This window comes from Aethalodelphis obliquidens, unplaced genomic scaffold, assembly GCF_003676395.1.
Source record: "Aethalodelphis obliquidens isolate GAN/ISIS:26980383/991018 unplaced genomic scaffold, ASM367639v1 scaffold46, whole genome shotgun sequence".
Lineage (NCBI taxonomy): Eukaryota > Metazoa > Chordata > Mammalia > Artiodactyla > Delphinidae > Aethalodelphis > Aethalodelphis obliquidens.
In genome coordinates, this window is record NW_020837990.1 from 16,474,599 (window position 1) to 16,499,196 (window position 24,598).

The window sequence follows — 24,598 nt, forward strand, 5'->3', positions numbered from 1 at the left end:
AGACAAAAAAAAAAAAGTTTGATCACTAACAAGGGGACTAGGGCACAAATTCCTCACTCTGAAAATTGGCAACTTATTTACTTGAGCAGCTGTCCTGCCTATATTTTAATTTATTTATTTTACTTATTTAAAAAAAATATTTTTTTTGGCTGTGTTGTGCCTTCGTTGCTGCGTGCGGGTTTTCTCTAGTTGGCGGTGAGCGGGGGGCTACTCTTTGTTGCGGTGCACGGGCTTCTCATTGCGGTGGCTTCTCTTGTTCCTGAGCATGGGCTCTAGGCATGCGAGCTTCAGTAGTTGTGGCACGCAGGCTCAGTAGCTGTGGCTCGCGGGCCCTAGAGCGCAGGCTCAGTAGTTGTGGCGCATGGGCTTAGTTGCTCTGCAGCATGTGAGATCTCCCTGGACCAGGGCTCGAACCCGTGTCCCCTGCATTGGCAGGCAGATTCTTGACCACTGTGCCGCCAAGGAAGTCCCCTGCCTATATTTTAGAGAAACCAAATAACCGTATTTAATAAAGGAAACTGTCTTTACAGAATTTTAGGCAACAACTGTGGGAAGAATAACAGAATTAAAAAAGCACTCTTTGCCCAATTAATTGGTTCAGTGAAGATAACTGGAGGAAATGGTTAGATAAAGGGCTGATGGGGACTTTATAATGGAGCCATCAGGCTGTGATTCCTCTGATCCATCTCAGCATAAGACTGAGAGTGGGGATGATGCAGGCCTCCCACCAAGATGTCAACATGAACCTATTCAACTCTTTCTGAGTACCTCTGATTTTCAGGGCATACCGGGGATGGGTACAAATGCAAACAGACAAATACAGATTGTGGGATATTTTATAGGACAGTTGACCTAGAATCTTGCATGAATTAATGACATGATGGAGGGGCAAAAGGAGAGGAGGGAGGGGGAGAGACTGATTTAATTAAAAAGGACCAGAGAGCAAAGTAGAAATAGAGACTCAGAGGTAGAAGACAAACGTATGTCTACCAAGAGGGCAAGGTGGGGGGTGAATTGGGAGATTGGGATTGACATATATACACTATTGATACTATGTATAAAATAGATAACTAACGAGAACCTACTGTATAGCTCAGGGAACTCTATGCTCTGTGGTAACCTAAATGGGAAGGAAATCCAAAAATGAGGGGATATATGTATACGTATAGCTGATTCACTTTGCTGTACAACAGAAACTAACAGAATATTGTAAAGCAACTATACTCCAATAAAAATTAATTAAAGAAAAATAAGATGACAAAAAAAAACGAGAGAGATATAATCACTAAGTGCAATGCATAGATCTTACATGGAACTGGATCAGATCAAACCAGCTGTAACAAGACATATTTGAGATAATTGGGTAATTTAAATATAGTCAGGATATAGATGATACCAAGGAATCATTGTTAATTTTGTTAGGTGTAATAATGTCATTGTGGTTAATGTAAGGTAATATTGATGTCTTTTAGAGCTATATATTGAAATATTAGGGTGAAACAACAAACAGCATAGGATTTTCATTAACACACTTCTACCAAAAAAACAAGTGTTGCAAGTATTCCAAAATCTCAATAGTTACTGAATTTGGGTGATCAGTGTAAAGGGGGTTCTTTATAATCGTTCCTCTGTTTTTGAATATAATTGAAATTTTTCATAACAAAAAGTTAAAAATAAATTTGAGATTTGTTTAAAAGAATCCATGAAGTTTGCCAGATAAAAGGAAGATGGTAGGAGCTTTTAAAATTTTATGAACCTGAGTTCAAATCAAAGGATTTGAATGTTTTCCTGGAGTGTCCTGGGAAGTGGCTTTTGGAACTAATAAATCAACTTTGACATTTCAGTATGAGGAGATCAGAACATCACTTTAAAACTCAACCATTCTTCATTTTACTTACTGCAAATTGTACAGTCCCAAAAGTCCCATTCCTCGAAAATCTGTTTTAGGATCATCACCTTGGAAACCAATTTCACACCACTGCTTAGAAATCCGGGATTCTAGCGGAGTGTTGGGCTTCAAGAATTTCCATAACTGAAGAAAAGAAAAAAAATTAGCCTGTTGATATACACACATATAATACTCTTTCTTATTGACTGAAATTTAGTAAACTACATTATTAGGACAAACTTTGGAAATCTGAGTATATGCAAATACATTACAATTGAAGATTTGATTATCTTTCAATTATCTATGACAGCAGCCCTCAAAGTATGATCGAAAGACTCCTAGGAGGGACCCTAAGACCTTTTCAGAGAGTCTAGGAAGTAAAAACTATCTCATAATAAAACTAAGAGGTTACTTGTCTTTCACTCTCATCTTCTCATAAGAATACAGTGGAATTTTCCAGAGGCTGAATGACATGTGATGATCTCATTGCTCTGAAGGCAATGGAATGTACACTTGTATATTTTGGTGTTTTTAATCTTTCTGTTTTAGCTCCTAAACAGAAATGTGTGTGTGGTGTGTGTGTGTATGTGTACATGTGTGCGTGTGTGTGTTTGTATATATATATATATATATATATATATATACACACACATACATATGTATGTATGTATGTATAAATATATACACATACACACAATCTTCTACAAAAGTTCTTTGGAGTCTTCAAAAATATTTAAGAGAATAAAGGGAAGGGGAGAAGAGGAAAAATTTGAGGGTATGCATTATTCAAATCCTCAGATGATTATCTCACTTTACAAACAAAACTTTTAGCAGCATTGTTAATAAAAAGAAAAGTGAACTGATGAGTTTCATTTCTCACCTATAACAAGGGTGAAAGTAAACAAGCATCATATAGCTGAATAAAGAAAGATCAGTAGGGAGACCTTCAGGAGGGCAGAAGAGTAAGACGTGGAGATCACCTTCTGCCCCCCCCCACCAATACATCAGAAATACATCTGCATGTGGAACAACTCCTACAGAACACCTACTGAATGCTGGCAGAAGACCTCAGACCTCCCAAAATGCAAAAAAACTGCCCACGTACCTGGGTAGGGAAAAAGAAAAAACAGAGACAAAAGAATAGGGACGGGACCTGCACCAGTGGGAGGGAGCTGGGAAAGTGGAAAAGTTTCCACACACTAGGAAGCCCCTTCACTGGCAGAGACGGTGGGTGGCAGGGGTGGGTGGGGGGAGCTTTGGGGCCATGGAAGAGAGCACAGCAACAGGGATGCAGAGGGCAAAGCAGACAGATTCCCGCACAGAGGATCAGTGCCAACCAGCACTCACCAGCCTGAGAGGCTTGTCTGCTCACCCGGGTGGGGGCTGGGAGCTGAGGCTCCAGCTTCTGAGGTCAGATCCCAGGGAGAGGACTGGGGTTGACTGTGTGAACACAGCCTGAAGGGGGCTACTGTGCTACAGGTAACCAGGAGTGTGTCCGGGAAAAAGTCTGGAACTGCAGAAGAGGCAAGAGACTTTTTCTTGCCTCTTTGCTTCCTGGTGCGCGAGGAGAGGGGATTAGAAGCGCCACCTAAACGAGCTCCAGAGACGGGTGCGAGCCATGGCTATCAGCGCGGACCCCAGAGACGGGCATAAGATTCTAAGGCTGCTGCTGCAGCCACCAAGAAGCCTGTGTGCAAGAATAGGTCACTATCCACACCTCCCCTCCCGGGAGCCTGTGCAGCCCGCCACTGCCAGGGTCCCGTGATACAGGGACAACTTCCCCGGGAGAACACACGGCGCACCACAGGCTGTTGCAACGTTATGCCAGCCTCTGCCATGGCAGGCTCGCCCCACATTCCATACCCCTCCCTTCCCATGCCCCGCCCCCCCCCCACCTGAATGAGCCAGAACCCCCTAATCAGCTGCTACTTTAACCCCGCCCTGCCTGAGCGAAGAACAGACGCCCTCAGGTGTCCTACACGCAAAGGTGGAGCCAAATCCAAAGCTGAACCGCAGGAGCTGTGCAAACAAAGAAGAGAAAGGGAAATCTTTCCCAGCAGCCTCAGGATCAGCAGATTAAATCTCTACGATCAACTTGATGTACACTGCATCTGTGGGATGCCTGACTAGACAACAAACCATCCCAAATTGAGGCAGTGGACTTTGGGAGCAATGACATATATATTTTTTTCCTTTTTCTATTTTTGTGAGTGTATATGTGTATAGTTTTACATGTGATTTTGTCTGTATAGCTTTGCTTTTACCATTTGTCCTAGGGTTATGACTGTCCTTTTTTCTTTTAGTATAGTTTTTAGCACTTGATATCATTGGTGGATTTCTTTTTCAGTTTGGATGCTCACTTCTTTCCGTCTTTCTTTCTCTTCTTTATTACTTTTTAATTTTTTTATTTTTAATAATTATTTTTTATTTTAATAACTTTATTTTATTTTACCTTTCTTTCTTTCTTTTTTTCACCCTTTTATTCTGAGCCGTGAGGCTGACAGGGTTTTGGTGCTCCGGGTGGGTGTCAGCCCTGTGCCTCTGACGTGGGAGAGCCGAGTTCAGGACATTGGTACACCAGAGACCCCCCAGCTCCACGTAATATCAAAAATCTCCCAGAGATCTCCATCTTAACGCCAAGACCCAGCTCCACTCAACGACCAGCAAGCTGCAATGCTGGACACCCTATGCCAAACAACTAGCAAGACAGGAACACAACCCTACCCACTAGCACAAAGGCTGCCTAAAAACATAATAAGGTCACAGACACCCCTAAACACACTACCAGACGTGGATCTGCCCACCAGAGAGACAAGATCCAGCCTCATCCACCAGAACACAGGCACTAGTCCCCTCCACCAGGAAGCTGACACAACCCACTGAACCAACTTTAGCCATTGGGGGCAGACACCAAAAATAACGGGAACTACAAACCTGCAGCCTGTGAAAAGGAGAGCCCAAACACAGTAAGTTAAGCAAAATGAGAAGACAGAGAAACACACAGCAGATGAAGGAAAAAGGTAAAAACCCACCAGACCAAAAAAATGAAGAGGAAATAGGCAGTCTACCTGAAAAAGATTTCAGAGTAATGATAGTAAAGATGATCCAAAATCCTGGAAATAGAATGGAGAAAGTGCAAGAAACATTTAACAAGGACCTAGAAGAACTAAAGAGCAAACAAACAATGATGAACAACACAATAAATGAAATTAAAAATTATCTACAGGGAATCAATATCAGAAAAACTGAGGCAGAAGAACAGATAAGTGACCTGGAAGATGAAATAGTGGAAATAACTATTGCAGAGCAGAATGAAGAAAAAAGAATGAAAAGAATTGAGGACAGTCTCAGAGACCTCTGGGACAACATTAAATGCACCAACATTTGAAGTATAGGGGTCTCAGAAGAAGAAGAGAAAAAGAAAGGGACTGAGAAGATATTTGAAGAGATTATAGTTGAAAACTTCCCTAATATGGGGAAGGAAATAGTCAATCAAGTCAAGGAAGTGCACAGAGTCTCATACAGGATAAATCCAAGGAGAAACACGCAAAGACACATATTAATCAAACTATCAAAAATTCAATACCACGAAAAAATATTAAAAGCAGCAAGGGAAAACAACAAATAACATACAAGGGAATCCCCATAAGGTTAACAGCTAATCTTTCAGCAGAAACTCTGCAAGTCAGAAGGAGTGCAGGACGCATTTAAAGTGATGAAAGGGAAAAACCTACAACTAAGATTACTCTAGCCAGCAAGGATCTCATTCAGATTTGATAGAGAAATTAAAACCTTTACAGACAAGCAAAAGCTAAGAGAATTCAGCACCACCAAACCAGCTTTACAACAAATGCTAAGGGAACTTCTCTAGACAAGAAACACAAGAGAAGGAAAAGACCTACAATAACAAACCTAAAACAATTAGGAAAATGGTCATAGGAACATACATATAGATAATTACCTTAAATGTAAATCGATTAAATGTTCGAACCAAAAGACATAGACTGGTTGAATGGATACAAAAATAAGATCCGTATATATGCTATCTACAAGAGACCCACTTCAGACCTAGGGACACATACAGACTGAAAGTGAAGGGATGGAAAAAGATATTCCATGCAAATGGAAACCAAAAGAAAGCTGGAGTAGCAATTTTCATATCAGACAAAATAGACTTTAAAACAAAGACTATTACAAGAGACAAAGAAGGACACTACATAATGATCAAGGGATCAAGCCAAGAAGACGATATAACAATTGTAAATATTTATGCACCCAACATAGGAGCACCTCAATACATAAGGCAAATGCTAACAGCCATAAAAAGGGAAACCGACAGTAACACAATCACACTAGGAGGCTTTAACACCCCATTCCCACCAATGGACAGATCATCCAAAATGAAAATAAATAAGGAAACACAAGTTTTAAATGACACATTAAACAAGATGGACTTAATTGATATTTATAGGACCTTCCATCCAAAAATAACAGAATACACATTCTTCTCAAGTGCTCATGGAGCATTCTCCAGGATAGACCATATCTTGGGTCACAAATCAAGCCTTGGTATATTTAAGAAAATTGAAATCATATCAAGTATCTTTTCTGACAAAAACGCTATGAGACTAGATATCAATTACAGGAAAAGATCTGTAAAAAATACAAACACATGGAGGCTAAACAATACACAACTTAATAACCAAGAGATCACTGAAGAAATCAAAAAATACCTAGAAACAAATGACAATGAAAACACGACGACCCAAAACCTATGGGAAGCAGCAAAAGCAGTTCTAAGGGGGAAGTTTAGAGCAATACAATCCTACTTTTAGAAACAGGAAACATCTCAAATAAACAACCTAACCTTACACCTGAAGCAATTAGAGAAAGAAGAACAACAAAACTCTAAAATTAGCTGAAGGAAAGAAATCATAAAGATCAGATCAGAAATAAATGAAAAAGAAATGAAGGAAACAATAGCAAAGGTCAAGAAAACCAAAACCTGGTTCTTTGAGAAGATAAAAAAATTGATAAATCATTAGCCAGACTCATCAAGAAAAAAAGGGAGAAGACTTAATTCAACAGAATTAGAAATGAAAAAGGAGAACTAACAAGTGACACTGCAGAGATACAAAGGATCATGAGAGATTACTACAAGCAAATATATGCCAATAAAATGGACAACATGGAAGAAATGGACAAATTCTTTAAAAAGCACAACATTCTGAGACCGAACCAGGAAGAAACAGAAAATATAAACAGACCAATCACAATCACTGAAATTGAAACTGTGATTAAAAATCTTCCAACAAACAAAAGCCCTGGACCAGATGGCTTCACAGGTGAATTGTATCAAACATTTAGAGCAGAGCTAACACCTATCCTTCTCAAACTCTCCCAAAATATAGCAGAGGAAGAGCACTCCCAAACTCATTCTATGAGGCCACCATCACCCTGATACCAAAACCAGACAAAGATGTCATAAAGAAAGAAAGCTATGGGCCAATATCACTGATGAACATAGATGCAAAAATTCTCAACAAAATACTAGCAAACAGAATCTAACAGCAGATTAAAAGGATCATACACCATATTCAAGTGGGGTTGATCCCAGGAATGCAAGGATTCTTCAATATATATGCAAATCAATCGATGTGACACACCATATTAACAAATTGAAGAATAAAAACTATATCATCCTCTCAATAGATGCTGAAAAAGCTTTTGACAAAATTCAACACCTACTTATGATAAAAACCCTCCAGAAAGTAGCCATAGAAGGAACTTACCTCAACATAATAAAGGCCATATATGACAAACCCACAGCCAACATTGTTCTCAATAGTAAAAAACTGAAAACATTTCCACTAAGATCAGGAACAAGACAAGGTTGCCCACTCTTACCACTATTATTCAACATTGTTTTGGAAGTTTTAGCCACAGCAATCAGAGAAGAAAAAGAAATAAAAGGAATCCAAACCGGAAAAGAAGAAGTAAAGCTGTCACTGTTTGCAGATGACATGATACTATACATAGAGAATCCTAAAGATGCTACCAGAAAACTACTAGAGCTAATCAATGAATTTGGTAAAGTAGCAGGATACAAAATTAATGCACGGAAATCTCTGGCATTCCAATATACTAATGATGAAAAATCTGAAAGTGAAATCAAGAAAACACTCCCATTTACCTTTGCAACAAAAAGAATAAAATATCTAGGAATAAACCTACCTAAGGAGACAAAAGACCTGTACGCAGAAAATTATAAGACACTGATGAAAGAAATTAAAGATGATACAAATAGATGGAGAGATATACCATGTTCTTGGATTGGAAGAATCAACATTGTGAAAATGACTCTACTACCCAAAGCAATCTATAGATTCAATGCAATCCCTATCAAACTACCACTGGCATTTTTCACAGAACTAGAACAAAAAATTTTGCAATTTGTATGGAAACACAAAAGACCCCGAATAGCCAAAGCAATCTTGAGAACGAAAAAAGGAACTGGAGGAATCAGACTCCCTGACTTCAGACAATACTACAAAGCTACAGTAATCAAGACGGTATGGTACTGGCACAAAAACAGAAAGATAGACCAATGGAACAGGATAGAAAGCCCAGAGATAAACCCACGCACATATGGACACCTTATCTTTGATAAAGGTGGCAGGGATGTACAGTGGAGAAAGGACAGCCTCTTCAATAAGTGGTGCTGGGAAAACTGGACAGGTACATGTAAAAGAATGAAATTAGAACACTCCCTAACACCATACACAAAAATAAGCTCAAAATGGATTAAAGACCTAAATGTAAGGCCAGAAACTATCAAACTCTTAGAGGAAAACATAGGCAGAACACTCTATGACATAAATCACAGCAAGATCCTGTTTGACCCACCTCCTAGAGAAATGGAAATAAAAACAAAAATAAACAAATGGGACCTAATGAAACTTCAAAGCTTTTGCACAGCAAAGGAAAACATAAACAAGAAGAAAAGACAACCCTCAGAATGGGAGAAAATATTTGCAGATGAAGCAACTGACAAAGAACTAATCTCCAAAAATTACAAGCAGCTCATGCAGCTCAATATCAAAAAAAACAAACAACCCAATCCAAAACGGGGCAGAAGACCTAAAGAGACATTTCTCCAAAGAAGATATACAGATTGCCAACAAACACATGAAAGAATGGTCAACATCATTAATCATTAGAGAAATGCAAATCAAAACTACAATGAGGGGGCTTCCCTGGTGGCGCAGTGGTTGAGAGTCCGCCTGCCAATGCAGGGGATGTGGGTTCGTGCCCCGGTTTGGGAAGATCCCGCATGCCGCGGAGCGGCTGGGCCCGTGAGCCATGGCCGCTGAGCCTGCGCGTCCGGAGCCTGTGCTCCGCGGCGGGAGAGGCCACAACAGTGAGAGGCCCGCATACCGCAAAAAAAAAAAAAAAAAAACTACAATGAGGTACCACCTCACACCAGTCAGAATGGCCATCATCAAAAAAGCTACAAACAATAAATGCTAGAGAAGGTGTGGAGAAAAGGGAACCCTCTTGCACTGTTGGTGGGAATATAAATTGATACAGCCACTATGGAGAATAGTATGGAGGTTCCTTAAAAAACTACAAATAGAACTACCATATGACCCAGCAATCCCACTACTGGGCATATACCCTGAGAAAACCATAGTTCAAAAAGAGTCATGTACCACAATGTTAATTGCAGCACTATTTATAGTAGCCAGGGCATGAAGCACCTAAGTGTCCATCGACAGATGAATGGATAAAGATGTGGCACATATATACAATGGAATATTACTCAGCCATAAAAGGAAACGAAATTGAGTTATTTGTAGTGAGGCAGAGTCTAGTGACCTAGAGTCTGTCATACAGAATGAAGTAAGTCAGAAAGAGAAAAACAAATACTGTATACTAACACATACATATGGAATCTAAAAAAAAAACAGGTCATGAAGAACCTAGGGGCAGGATGGGAATAAAGATGCAGACCTACTAGAGAATGGACCTGAGGATATGGGGAGGGGGAAGCTGGGACAAAGTGAGAGAGTGGAATGGACATATATACACTACCAAATGTAAAATAGATAGTGGGAAGCAGCTGCATAGCACAGGGAGATCAATTCGGTGCTTTGTGACCACCTAGACGGGTGGGATAGGGAGGGTGGGAGGGAGGGAGACACAAGAGGGAGGAGATATAGGGATATATGTATATGTATAGCTGATTCACTTTGTTATAAAGCAGAAACTAACACACCATTGTAAAAGAATTATACTCCAATAAATTTGTTAAAAAATAAATAAATAAGTAAAGCAAAGTAAAAAAAAAAAAGAAAAATCAGTCATGTTCATGAATAAACCTCAAAAGTTATTATCATCTTTGTTACCTGAAATAATTTTAATTATGATCAATTATATTTTAATGGACTAATATAAATTCTAAACACTATGCTCTTCACTGCTTAAGAAACTTGTACTTTTTAAACTTTGTATAAAAAGATAGACTTAGTACATATCATTACTTGAGAGAGGGAGAAAGACTGAGACCCACAATTGTATAAACATGCAATTTCAAAACATAAGTTCTTTCTAGTAAATAAAGATGGGCATGTAAACAAATTTACTTTTTAGACTATTAATAATATTTTATATTATATCTTCATTATAGACAGGGACATATATAAAATTTCCTATTACTACTTAAGACATAATTCTTTTTTTCTGAATTTTATTCTTTTATTTTTTTTATACAGCAGGTTCTTATTAGTTATCTATTTTATACATATTAGTGTATATATGTCAATCCCAATCTCCCAAATCATCCTACCACCACCACTCTCTCCCCACACCGCTTTTCCCCCTTTGTGTCCATACGTTTGTTGTCTCCATCTGTGTCTCTATTTCTGTTTTGCAAAACGGTTCATCTGTACCACTTTTCTAGATTCCACGTATATGCGTTAATATACGATATTTGTTTTTCTCTTTCTTGCTTCACTCTGTATGACAGTCTGTAGAGCCGTCCATGCCTCTACAATGACCCAGTTTTGTTCCTTTTTATGGCTGAGTAATATTATATTGTATACATGCACCACATCTTCTTTATCCATTTGTCTGTTGATGGGCATTTAGCTTGTTTCCATGTCCTGGCTATTGTAAATAGTGCTGCAATGAACACTGGGGTGCATGTCTCTTTTTGAATTATGGTTTTCTCAGGGTACATGCCCAGTAGTGGGATTGCTGGGTCATATGGTAGTTCTATTTTTAGTTTTTTAAGGAACCTCCATACTGTTCTCCATAGTGGCTGTATCAATTTACATTCCCACCAACAGTGCAATAGGGTTCCTTTTTCTCCACACCCTCTCCAGCATTTGTTGTTTGTAGATTTTCTGATGATGCCCATTCTAACGGGTGTGTGGTGATACCTCGTTGTAGTTTTGATTTGCATTTCTCTAATAATTAGTGATGTTGAGCATCTTTTCATGTGCCTCTTGGCCATCTGTATGTCTTCTTTGGAGAAATGTCTATTTAGGTCTTCTGCCCATTTTTTGATTGGGTTGTTTGTTTTTTTAATATTGAGCTTCATGACATAATTCATCTTTTAAATTGCTAATTCTATGTTATATGGATTTTAAAGCTTAAACAGGACAGTAATACACAAACATCTTGCGTTATAGTGAACTGTCACATTTGACATAGTATAAAGCAATGTCCAAGACAGGAAATACTAACAAAAAAAAGTTGTAATTCATCAGTTATTTTACACAGTAATCCAAAATTACTTATTATTCAAATGATACAATATTTTATGTTTTAGCACAACAGGTAAATTCAATCTAAAGGGTGAGAGAAAAGTTTCAGAGGAAAGGAAGTAAATCTATCATGCTTGAAAGCAAAACATTGGTATAAGAAATCTCTTTTTATATTATATATATAAGAATTTGCCAGTGCTCTGTATTCTTCAAAACAGAAAATGTTTTAATTCATCAGAAGAGTACTAAAAACTGAGAAAAAGTGTCTCCTTTAAAAATCCTTTGGGAGGGCTTCCCTGGTGGCACAGTGGTTGAGAGTCTGCCTGCCGATGCAGGGGACACGGGTTCGTGCCCCGGTCCGGGAAGATCCCACATGCCGCGGAGCGGCTGGGCCCGTGAGCCATGGCCGCTGAGCCTGTGCTTCTGGAGCCTGTGCTCCACAATGGAAGAGGCCACAACAGTGAGAGGCCTGCGTACCGAAAGAAAAAAAATCCTTTGGGCACTGATTTGGTTACTGCCACAATGAAAACAGAACAAAACAAAAGGAAACAGATTGCAAAGCTCATCAAATTCACCTAAACGATTGGAAGTAATCTCAGGGCCCTACACAGTTTAAAAATATCTTGTCTCGGGCTTCCCTGGTGGCACAGTGGTTGAGAGTCTGCCTGCCGATGCAGGGGACACGGGTTCGTGCCCCGGTCCGGGAAGATCCCACATGCTGCGGAGCAGCTGGGCCTGTGAGCCATGACCGCTGAGCCTGCGTGTCCGGAGCCTGTGCTCCGCAACGGGAGAGACCACAACAGTGACAGGCCTGCGTCCCAAAAAAAAAAAAAAAAAAGAAAAAAAATATATATATCTGGTCTCATCAAGCGAGTGGAGTAAAATGGCAACAGCAAGCATTTCATTTCCATAACTAAGTTATAAACCTCTTTCATTCAGGGAATACTTTGGGAGAGTAAAAGCTTTGAATAATAAAATATTTCAAAAATAAATTACAAAAAAGAAATCTATTTTAATAATTTCATGTACCACAACAAACTAGATTAATGGCTAAAAAGTGTTCTTAATAAGTTCTTAATACTGTCTGCTTTAATACGGGTCACGTTCATGGAAAATGAAAGTCGCTTATGCTAAACCACTTATATGAAATACTACCAAGTATTACATTTCCTGTAAGAATTCTTGAGTTACCTGATTCTCTTCTGATAGATAAGTTCTTCCTTGAAAAATAAAGGGAGGAGGGAGGGTAGCTCTGAAAGGTAAGGTCATTTCTTGTACCTAAGAAGCTGACTGGAAATCTGAACTAAGGTGGTGGGCCTCTGGTGGGGGGATCTGAGGAGTCTAGCCATCTAAAGCTGTACTACTGGGAATAGAGTTATTACAAAGCCACCTGCCAAGTGCAGGAGATGAGAGCTAGGAAGGGTGATTCCCAAGGCAGGTGACAAGCTACAGATGTGGAGGCTGCACACTGAGTCAGTCCATCATTCATCATGGCCTGTACTCTGCTTAATTCTCTTCTCTTTGCATTCAGTCTTTATCTCAAGCTTATTTGAACACTTCTGCCCTGTCTCAGGTCTGCTACAGAACAGAAAGAGCAAGGGCATTTGTCCACCCATTCATTATAGGAGAAGCAGCTCTACCCATCAGGAGATCTTTTAATTCTGGATTATATTTTTTTCTATTAAGTACATGAATCCACATAAATTTTTACCTTTACTATTAATTTGGTTAGAAAATATTTAATAGAAATGTCCATTTGAATAACTCATATGGACAGTGCTACATGAATGTAAAGTGATGTAATCAATTTTATCCCAGCCTATGTTTAAATGACCATAAAATCCAGGTTTCTTTTTCATAGTTTGTAAGTAAAAACACTGATAGTGGTCTCCTATGCTTATATAAATGAAAGCAATTAAACAATATGGCAATATATCACCCAAGCCTCTAAACCAGCAAACTTTGCCTATAAAGGGCTAGATAGTAAATACTTTAGGCTTTGTAGGCCATAAGGTCACTGACACAACTACTTAATTTTGCCAATGGAGTACAAAAGCAGCCAAAGACAACATATAAATGAATGAGCGTGGATGTGTTCCTATAAAACCTTACTTAGCAAAATGGATGGCAGGTCAGATTTGACCTACAGGCATTAATTTGCTTACCCTAGCTCTAAACAATTTTATGAAGTAGATAACAAGGGTATAATTACCCATTTTAAAGATGAAGAAGCCTAAGCTCAAGAAGTTAAATACAAACCATGGGCCAGCCTCTGGAAATACAAATGTGAACAAGACATAGTTTTTCCCTCAAGAGATAGTGTAGTGCAGGAATTAAGAGCCCTTTCTAACTATGTGAAAAATGAGGATAATACCAATATCTCACTACAAGGTTATTGTGACAATTAAATGAAATAATGCTATAAAACACTTACTTTAACAATTGGCACATACTAAACACTCAATGAATGTGTTATTATTATTGATTTTATTATCAGATGTGGAATTTGAATTAACCAAAGAAGAGAATAAAGATCCCACTCCTGAATTTGCTAGAGAAGATTTCAAAACTCAATGAGTAGCAATTTAAAAAAAAGAGCCAGATTCTACTCTGAGAATAATGGGTAACAGGGAACCACATGAGCAAATATCTGGGCATATAGGATGGCATGGGTCATGGTGAATGACAGAGTGTGGAGGAAACAGGCTATACATAATGGGATAGAGGAGAAATAGCTTAAAGAAATAAACTGGAAAGGGTCCAAAATACATGCTAAGATGCATGGGTTTTCTACGATCAGACATAGAGAACCTGAAGTTTGTAACCTAGAGAATAACGTGACTAGATAATCCCTCCGGTGGTACTTTAGAAGACGGAAGGGAGGAGGCTAATGGTTAGTGGCAGAATTAAAAGGTTATTTTAATACTTCAGGTTGGAGATGATGGCTAGAATAAGGCAGTGGGAACAGAAAACATTTGAGAGGTATTTTGGAGAAGCTCTATGGATAAGATTTAGTGATTTTTGTAGATGCAGAGTACCTCCCCAATTAGACTGCAAGCCACTTGAGGGTAGAAAAGATGCCTTTCCTCAAAGTGCCTATTGTAGGGGTGAACAGTCCTGGCTTTATAATATACTAGCTGTGTGACTCAGAGCCTGGACTACAATGCTTGTAATTTGCTTATCTCTAAAGTAAACATAACCAAGGTTGGCCAAGATGGCGGAGTAGAAAGACTTTCATCTCACCTCCTCTTACAGGCACACCAAAATCACAACTATCTGCAGAACAACCATCGATGAAAAGGATCAAAAACAACCAGAAAAGATCTTCTACAACTAAAGATAAACAGAAGGAACAACAAAAAGATGGTAAGTGTGTGGAGTTGCAATATAGTCAAGTCCCATACCCGAGGTGGGTGATCCACAAATGGGAGAATAATTACAAATGCAGAGGTTCTCTCAATGGAGTGAGAGGTCCAAGCCCCACATCAGACTCCCTAGCCTGGGGGTCCTGCACTAGGAAGATGAGCCCCCAGAGCATTGACTTTGAAGGCCAGTGGGTCTTTCTTTCTGAAGTCCCAAGGGGCTGGGGGAAATAGAGACTTCACTCTTAAAAGGCACACACAAAATCTCACATGCTGCAGGATCCAGGGAAGAAGCAGTAATTTGATAGGCGCCTGCTGATCTTGGAGAGTCTCCCAGAGAGGCAGGAGGCAACTGCAGCTCACCCTGAGAACATAGACATTTATGGCTGCTATTTTGGGGAGTTCATTCTACCACATGGACAATGGTGCTGGCAAGCACCATTGTAGAATCCTCCCTCTAGCTAATTAAACCCAGGAAAAAGCCTTTCCCTGGCCAAACAGTCTGTAGGCACCAGCACTGGGGTACCTCAGGCCAAGGAACTGACTGGATGGAGACAGAGCCCCACCCACCAGCAGATAGGCTGCCTTAAGACATCCTAAACCAGCAGCTGCTTCTGGATATGGTCATGCCCACCAGACAGCCAAGGATCCAGCTCCACCAACCACTGGGCAGGCACCAGTCCAAGAATCACCTGGGCCCCGGCCCTGCTCTCCAGGGTATCTGCTCTAGCTTCCAGAGAAGTCTCACCCACCAGGGGGCAGACAACAGTCACAAGAAAACCACAGTTCCTCAGCCTGCGTACCTGGCCTGCCTACCAGTAGGCCAGGCCCCACACTGGGGTCAGCTATGAGAAGGCCAATATAAGCTTCAGGATGCCCCAGACCCTGCACCCAACTGTATCAGGAACTGGCCCCATCCACCAGCAATCTGACACCAGCTCTGGGACCCCTGCACCCTGCAACCAGACTCTTGGAACTTGACTCCACTCAGCAGTGTGCCAGGACTAGCCTCAGGGCCACCCAGGATTTTGTAGCCAGCTGCCTTCTGAACTAGTCCCACCAACCAGCAGCCAACAGCCCCCACACAAGGCAGAGTCTGGTAACCAACCAGATCATTGGCCAACCAAGCCTAACAGATTGCCCACATAGTCAGCCCACCACAACAGAAAGACCCATGCAGTCGTCATAGGGGGAACCCCTAGAGCATATATAGCTCAGGTAAAGAGGGGAAGTTTGCTGCTGGGATACATAGGACATCTCCTACAAAAAGCCACGACTCCAAGGTTGGGAAATGTAACCTACCATATTCATAAAAATAAAAACACCAACAAAGTCACAATGAGGTGACAAAGGAACATGTTCCAAATGAAGGAACAAGATATAGCTCCAGAAGAAGAAATAAGTGAAGTAGAAATAGCCAATCTACTTGAGAAGGTATGCAGGGTAGTGATTATAAAGATGATGAAAGAACTTGGGAGAAGAATGGCTGCACACAGCAAGAAGTTAGTTTTTAACAGAGAGTTAGGAAATATAAAGAAAAACTAGAGGTGAAGAATATAGTAGTTGAAATGAAAAATACACTATAAGGAATAAACAGCAGACTAAATGATACAGAGGAATGGATCAGTGAGCTGGAATACAGAGTGTGTAAATCACTGATGTTGAAAAGACAAAAAAAAAGCATGAAAAGAAATGAGGACAGTTTAATAAGAACCTCTGGGACCACATCAAGCACAAGTGCATATATATAATATATAAAATATAAAAACCTCATGGTAACCACTAATATTTGCATTATAGGGGTCCCAGAAGGAGAACAGAGAGAGAAAGGGGCTGGCTGAGGACATAGTTGAAGCCATAATAGATGAAAACTTCCCTAACCTGGGAAAGGAAACAGTCACCCAAGTTCAGGAAGCACAGAGAGTTCCATACAGGATTAAATATTAAAAGCAGCAGGGGAAAAGCAACACATTACATACAAAGGAACTCCCATAAGTCTGTCAGCTGATGTTTCAGCAGTAACTCTGCAGGCCAGAAGGGACTGGCATGATATATTTAAAGTAATGAAAGGGACGAACCTGTAACCAAGAATACTGTATCTGGCAAGGCTCTCATTCAGATTTGATGGAGAAATAAAAAGATTTATAGACAAGGAAAAGCTAAAAGAGTTCAGCAGCATCAAACCAGCTTTGCAAGAAATGTTAAAAGGACTTCTGTAAGTGAAAAAGAAAGGGCTACAACTAGAAACATGAAAATTACAAGAGGAAAAAGCTCATTGGTAAAGGCAAATGTACAGTAAAGATAGGAAATCATCTACACACAGAGATAGTGGGAAGGTTAAAAGGCAAAAGTAGTAAAATCATCTACATCCACAATAAGCAGTTAAGGGATACAAAAACAATTAGATGTAAAATATGATTTCAAAAACAGTAATCATGAGGGGAGGAGAGTACAAATGCAGGGTTGTTAAAATGCATTTGAAATTAAGAGATCAGCAACTTAAAACAATCAAGTGCATATATATAATACATAAAATATAAAAACCTCATGGTAACCACAAACCAAAACTCTATAATAGATACACACAAAAAAGAAAAAGGAATCGAAACATAACACTAAAAATAGTCGTCAAATCACAAAAGAAGAGATCAAGAAGAAAGGACCAAAAAAGAACTACAAAACAAACCCCCAAACAATTAACAAAATGGCAAAAAGAACACACCTATCAACAATTATTTTAAATGTAAATGGAATAAATGCTCTAATCAAAATATATAGAATGGCTGAATAGGTACAAAAACAAGACCTGTATATATATTGCCTACAAGAGACTCACTTCAGATCTAAAGACACACACAGACTGAAAGTGAGTGGTGGAAAAATGTATTCCATGCAAATGGAAATCAAAAGAAAGCTGGGGTAGCAATACTTATATCAGACAAAATAGGCTTTAAAATACTGGTATAGGATACAAGGAAGGACATTACATAATGATCAAGAGATCAATCCAAGAATGAGATATAACAACTGTAAATATATTTGCACCCAACATAAGAGCACCTAGATACATAAAGTAAATATTAACAATGTAAAGGGAGAAATTGACAGTAACACAATAATAATAAGGGACTTTAACACCCCATTTACATCAATGGACAGATCCCAGACAGAAAATCAATAAGGATACACTGGACTTAAAAGACACATAAGACACATGGACTTTATATATATGCATATATATGTATATATATATCCATATATGTGTGTGTATGTGTATACACACACACCACACACACACACACACACACACACACACACAATGCATTCCACCCAAAAGCAGCAGAATACACATTCTTTTTGAGTGCACGTGGAACATTCTCTAGGATAGATCACATGCTGGGCACAAAACAAGCCCCAGTAATTTCAGGAAATTGAAATCATATCAAGCATCTTTTCCAACCACAATGCTATGAGACTAGAAATGAACTACAAGAAAAAAACTGCAAAAAACACAAACACATGGAGGCTAAACAATATGCTACTGAAAACCAATGGATCACTGAAGAAATAAAGGAGGAAATTAAAAAGTACCTGGAGACAAATGAAAATGAAAACCCAATGAACCAAAATCTACAGGAAAAGCAGTTCTAAGAGGAAAGTTTATAGCAAAACAAGTTTACCTCAGGAAACAAGAAAAATCTTAAATAAACAATCTTACACCAAAAGAACTAGAGAAAGAACAAATAAAACCCAAAGTTAGTAGAAGGGAAGAAAAATTATGATGATCAGAGCAGAAATAAATGAAATAGAGTCTAAAGAAACAATAGAAAAGATCAATTAAACTAAGAGCTGGATTTTTGAAAAGATAAACAAATAGATAAACCTTTAGCCAGATTCACCAAGAAAAAAAGAGAAGGGCCCCAAATCAATAAAATCAGAAATGAAATAGGAGTAATTAAAACTGACATCACAGAAATATACAGAATCATAAGAGACTACTATGAATAACTGTATGGCAATAAAATGAACAACCTAGAAGAAATGGACAAATTCCTAGAAATGTACAATCTCCCAGGACTGAATGAGGAAGAAATAGAAAATGTGAACAGATCAATTGCCAGTAATGAAATTGAACCAGTAATAAAAAAAAACTCTCAACAAACATAAGTCCAGCACCAGCAGTCTCCCAAGGCAATAGAAGTAAAAGCAAAAATAAATAAATGGGGATAATCAAACTTATAAGCTTTGCCCAAAAATGGAAAACATAAACAAAATGAAGAGACAACCTATGTACTGGGAGAAAATATTTTCAAACAATGTGACCAACAAGGGCTCAATTTCCAAAATATACAAACAGCTCATACAACTCAATGACAAAACAACAAACAACCCAACCAAAGAATGGGCAGAAGATCTAAACAGACATTTCTCCAAGGAAGACATACAGATGGGCAATAGGCACATGAAAAGATGCTCAACATCGTTAATTACTAGAGAAATGCAAATCAAAACTACAATGAGGTATCACCTTACACCAGTCAGAATGGCCATCATTAAAACCTTTACAAATAACAAATGCTGGAGAGGGTGTGGAGGAAAGGGAACCCTCTTACACCGTTGCTGGGAACGTAAACGGGTGCAGCCACCTTGGAAAACAGTGCAGAGGTTCCTCAAAAAACTAAAAATAGAGTTGTTATAGGATCCAGTAATCCCACTCCTGGGCATATATCTGGACAAAACTATAATTCAAAAAGATACATGAACCCCGATGTTCATAGCAGCAATATTTACAACAGCCAAGATACAGAAGCAACCTAAGTGTCCATTGACAGATGAGTGGATAAAGACAGAATACAGCTCAGCCATAAAAAAGAATGAAATAATGCCATTTGCAGCAACATGGATGCACCTAGAGATTATCATACTAAGTGAAGTAAGTCAGACAGAGAAAGACAAATACCATATGATATCACTTATATGTGGAATCTAAAATATGACACAAATGAACTTATTTATAAAACAGAAACAGACTCACAGACATAGAGAACAGATTGTGGTAGGGGAGGGATTGATTGGGAGTTTGGGATTAGCAGATGCAAACTATCATATATGGAATGGATAAACAAGTTCCTACTGCTATATTAAATACGCTGTAATAAACCACAATGGAAAAGAATATATATATACGTGAGTGTGTGTGTATACATATATATATGAAACTGAATCACTTTGCTGTACACCAGAAACTAACACAACATTGTAAATCAACTATACTTCAATAAAAATAAAACTTAAAAAAAAAAACCCGATTAAAAAATAGGGAGAAGACCTGAATAGATATTTTTCCTAAGAGGACATAAATTGCAAGTCAAAACCACAATGAAATATCACCTCATGCCTGTCAAAATGGCTATCATCAGAAAGACCACAAATAATAAATGTTGATGAGGATGTGGAGAAAAGGGAGCCCTTGTACACTGTTGGTAGTAATATAAATTGGTGCAGTCACTGTGGAGAATAGTATGGCAGCTTCAGAAAACTAAAAATAAAGCTACTATATGACCCAGCAATTCCACTCCTGGGTATATATTTGAAAAAATTGAAAACACTACTTTGAAAGGATACATGCACCCCAATGTTCATAGCAGCATTATTTACAGTTGCCAGGATATGGAAGCAACCTAAGTGTCCATCAGCAGATAAATGGATAAAGAATATATGGTTATAGGGACTTCCCTGGTGGTGCAGTGGTTAAGAATCTGCCTGCCAATGCAGGGGACAAGGGTTCAAGCCCTGGTCAGGGAAGATCCCACATGCTGCGGAGCACCTAAGCTCGTGTGCCACAGCTACTGAACCTGTGCTCTAGAGCCCACGAGCCACAACTACTGAGCCTGTGTGCCACAACTACTGAAGCTCACGTGCCTAGAGCCCATGCCCCACAACAAGAGAAGCCACCCACAATGAGACACCCACACACTACAATGAAGAGTAGCCCCTGCTCGCCACAACTAGAGAAACCCCGCACGCAGCAACGAAGACCCAATGCAGCCAAAAATAAATAAATAAATTTATTTTTTAAAAAAAGAATATGTGGTGTATATATATAATGGTGGTATATATATTCAGCCCTACAAAGAATAAAATTTTGCCATTTGCAGCAACATGGATGGACTTGGAGGTACTATGCTAAGTGAAATAAGTCAGACAGATAAAGACAAATACTGCATGATATCACTTATATATGGAACCTAAAAAAATAAAACAAACTAGTAAATAAAACCAAAAAAAATAGACCCACAGATATAGAGAACAAACTAGTGGTTACCAATTGGGAGAGGGAAGCATGGAGGGTCAAGACAGGGGTAGGGGATTAAGAGGTACAAACAACTATGTATAAAATAAGCTACAAGGATATTTTGTACAGCACAGAAAATATATCCAATATTTTATAAGTATAAATGGAGTATAACCTTTAAAAATTATGAATCACTATGCTGTATAACCTGAAATATACAATATTGTACACCATCTGTACCTCAATAAAAATGTTTTTTAAATAAAGTTAATGATGAAAAAAATAATAACTGTCATCTTGCCTACCTCTTATAGCTGTGACTATAAAAAATAATACCTACATACTCAAATTGTGACCACAGGTAAAAGTCATATCTTAAAAGTTCTTGACCTGTATCTAATGACTTCAATAAGTCATGCATTCAATCATATTTGTTGAAAACCTATGTGCCAGCACACATACAACAGATCAACTAAGATGACATATAGCAGGTACCCAAATGTCATTGATTCAGAGGGCATTTCAGCCATTTTAATGAATTGTTCCGGAGCTGTGGCCAGTCTGTTAATTATAACACCTCTTTTCTCTTTATATCACCTCTTATTTCCCACCTTGAGTTCGTTTTATTAAACTTGACTATCTCTATCAGAACATAAAGAAAAAAGCAATCAAAGAGATGAAGCTCAGCCAGTAGGTTGGCTAAAATTAAGCAGAGGAGCAAGGGAAGAAGAAACCATTGGTAAGAATGAGGCCTCTTTTTTTTTTTTTTTTGCGGTACGCAGGCCTCTTACCATTGCAGAGCACAGGCTCCGGATGCGCAGGCTCAGCGGCCATGGCTCACGGGCCCAGCCGCTCCGCGTCACTTGGGATCTTCCCAGACCGGGGCACGAACCCGTGTGCCCTGCATCGGCAGGCAGACTCTCAACCACGGTGCCACCAGGGAAGCCCAGGCCTCTTTAATTTTAATGATTGACATCAGGTCTAGCACTTATTAGTAGAGACAACTGAATCATCTGCTTAAGTACCTACATACACAAAAATACACACTCCACACAAAAACGCAACAGGATACATTTTTTAAATGGCAGCTTCTATTTACATCTTTCAATAAAATAAAGTTAAGGCAACTAAACAAATGTATTCCTCCAATTTCATTACTGCCTTTTTGAATTCTAGGAAAGGACAAAGAAGCACTCCATCCTAAAAAGCATCTATTTTCAGAAATGAATTTATAAAACATTTCAGATTAGTAGTTCTAAAGGTTTGTCTTAATTTTTTAAAGTTTTATTGATGTGTCATAATACACTATCAGATCAGATAAGATTTTTAAGGTTTTGTTTGACAGCCAAGAAGGAGTATTTATAACTGCATATTATTCTTCAAGCAACTCTAATACACCATATGTAAACCTTTATTTACTCTTCTAATACTTAAGTTACATGAATAAATAATCAGCATTAAGATCTTGGGTAATTTCCCCAGGGAGCTACTGTGGAAGCAGAAACCAACTTCATCTTCTTTGATGTCTATTAAAAGTGGTAAATGGAAATCCTAGGTCACTCTTTGACAAATTCTATTTCTCCTATTGGCTTTCAACACAGTTAAACAACCTAAACTTGAGCCAAATGTGAGAGGCCATAGAAATCACCTCTGATGCTTTCTCAGATTCCAAATGAAAATTGGCTTTATATTTAACTTCTCACGTGAATTTTCTATTGAAAAATTTACCTCCAACATCTGAACCAGCAAGAAAATGTAGGCTTTACCAATTAGTTCAGTGTCCATGTCGTATTCACCTTTGTGCCCCGCCATGTCCAGAGCAGTGCCTAGCACACAGCAGGAGCTTGGCAAACATTAGCTGACCTAAGTGAAGAACTGAAATGTGTTCAAGGACTAACCTTCAAAAGCATTTCTTCATGTTGGGGATTATCAGAGTCATAGGGCTCTCTGCGCAGTTTTTCCACATCCGCAATAAGGTTTCTGTACCCAACAATTTGCAGAAGGCAAGCTTGAAGAGAGATTCCCAGCCTAACATGTTAAAAAATAGAAGAAACACACATGAGGGAAAAAAAACCACATTCTCTGGCATTTGTTCACTTGATGTATGTACAATAGGACTTTTCATATTTATATAATATTTGGAAATTGCTCAAATAGGATTTTTCTAATAGAAGCACAATTTTTAACTGAAGCTCCACATGGACAGCTGTGGAACTTGGCTAAAATTTACCTCTCACTCCTGCCTTTTCAAGGCAAATTGCAATAATATGGCTTAAAAACAAGGGAGCTCTTTATGCAAGTGACTTGAAAGATGTAGAAAATATAGGTGATCATGGTTTCTTAGGGATCATTTAGCTCCCCTAGGTAGATATATCAGAAACACTTCAGAAGGGTGTGTGTGGGGAGGTGTCAGTGAGAGAGAGATAAATAGCCCTCAGGGGCTTAGGGGTAAGAAAAATTTTGAAACAAATAAAAACCACAACAATAAAAATACCTCTGCTTGCAGAGCACCCCTGACAGATAAGTCAAGGCCAAGAGAAAGAACTCAGTACTTTACAAAATTTCCCATTCCATTCTGACTGCTCTACTTGTCTGAATGCCTATTCTTATGCTGAAACAAAATCTGCTTTCTTTATTACCAAGTGGTTCAAACACTGTTCTCAGAGCAAATTCATTTCCACTTTTCCCTACCATGCCTATTCATTTTAAGACAGGAAGAATTCTTTCTTCTAGTCTCATCTCCAGGGTTAAAAACAAACAAACAACAAACAAAAAAACTCCCCTCTTCCTTCAATTCCTTCTCATGGGACATGGTTTTCAGATGTTTTACTATCTTGCTCAGTCTTCTTGAATGCACAGTTTGTATGATTAACAGTCCCCTTAAAATGTATCACTGGAACAAAAAAGAATCTGGCAAGCGTGACATAGAGAGGATCATTACTTCCTGTGATCTGAATGCTGTTTTTCTCTCCTACAACACAGAAAGTAAAATAGGGTCTCTTTAAGCAGTCACATAACATTACAAGTTTATTAAACAGGTGGCTAAATAATCACCAAGATCCTTTTTTCCTATAAACTACTGTTACATAAATTATCTTCCTGTACTCATTTGATGGCATTTTTTAATCTAAAGGTAGTACTTCATGGTTATTTTTTCCTGCTAATTTTATAGTTATTCACTTTTGTGATTCAACAATAGCAATTGCATATGATTCAGTCTAAGAGTTACTGTTCAATATACTCCAACTTCTAATTCACTCACTAAATTTAAGCATTTTTTGTT

General features: G+C 38.7%; 1 protein-coding gene across 2 annotated transcripts in view; it reads right to left on the reverse strand.

The window, feature by feature from the left end:
* Window positions 1-24,598, reverse strand: part of ELMOD1 (ELMO domain containing 1) — a 98,003-nt gene that overhangs the window by 18,227 nt on the left and 55,178 nt on the right. For both annotated transcript variants that reach the window (XM_027082413.1, XM_027082414.1), the window contains 2 exons: window positions 23,214-23,343; window positions 1,899-2,032 (listed from right to left, as the gene is read on the reverse strand). In XM_027082413.1, coding sequence (XP_026938214.1) covers window positions 1,899-2,032; window positions 23,214-23,343 — 264 coding nt within the window. The remainder of the gene's footprint in view (window positions 1-1,898; window positions 2,033-23,213; window positions 23,344-24,598) is intronic.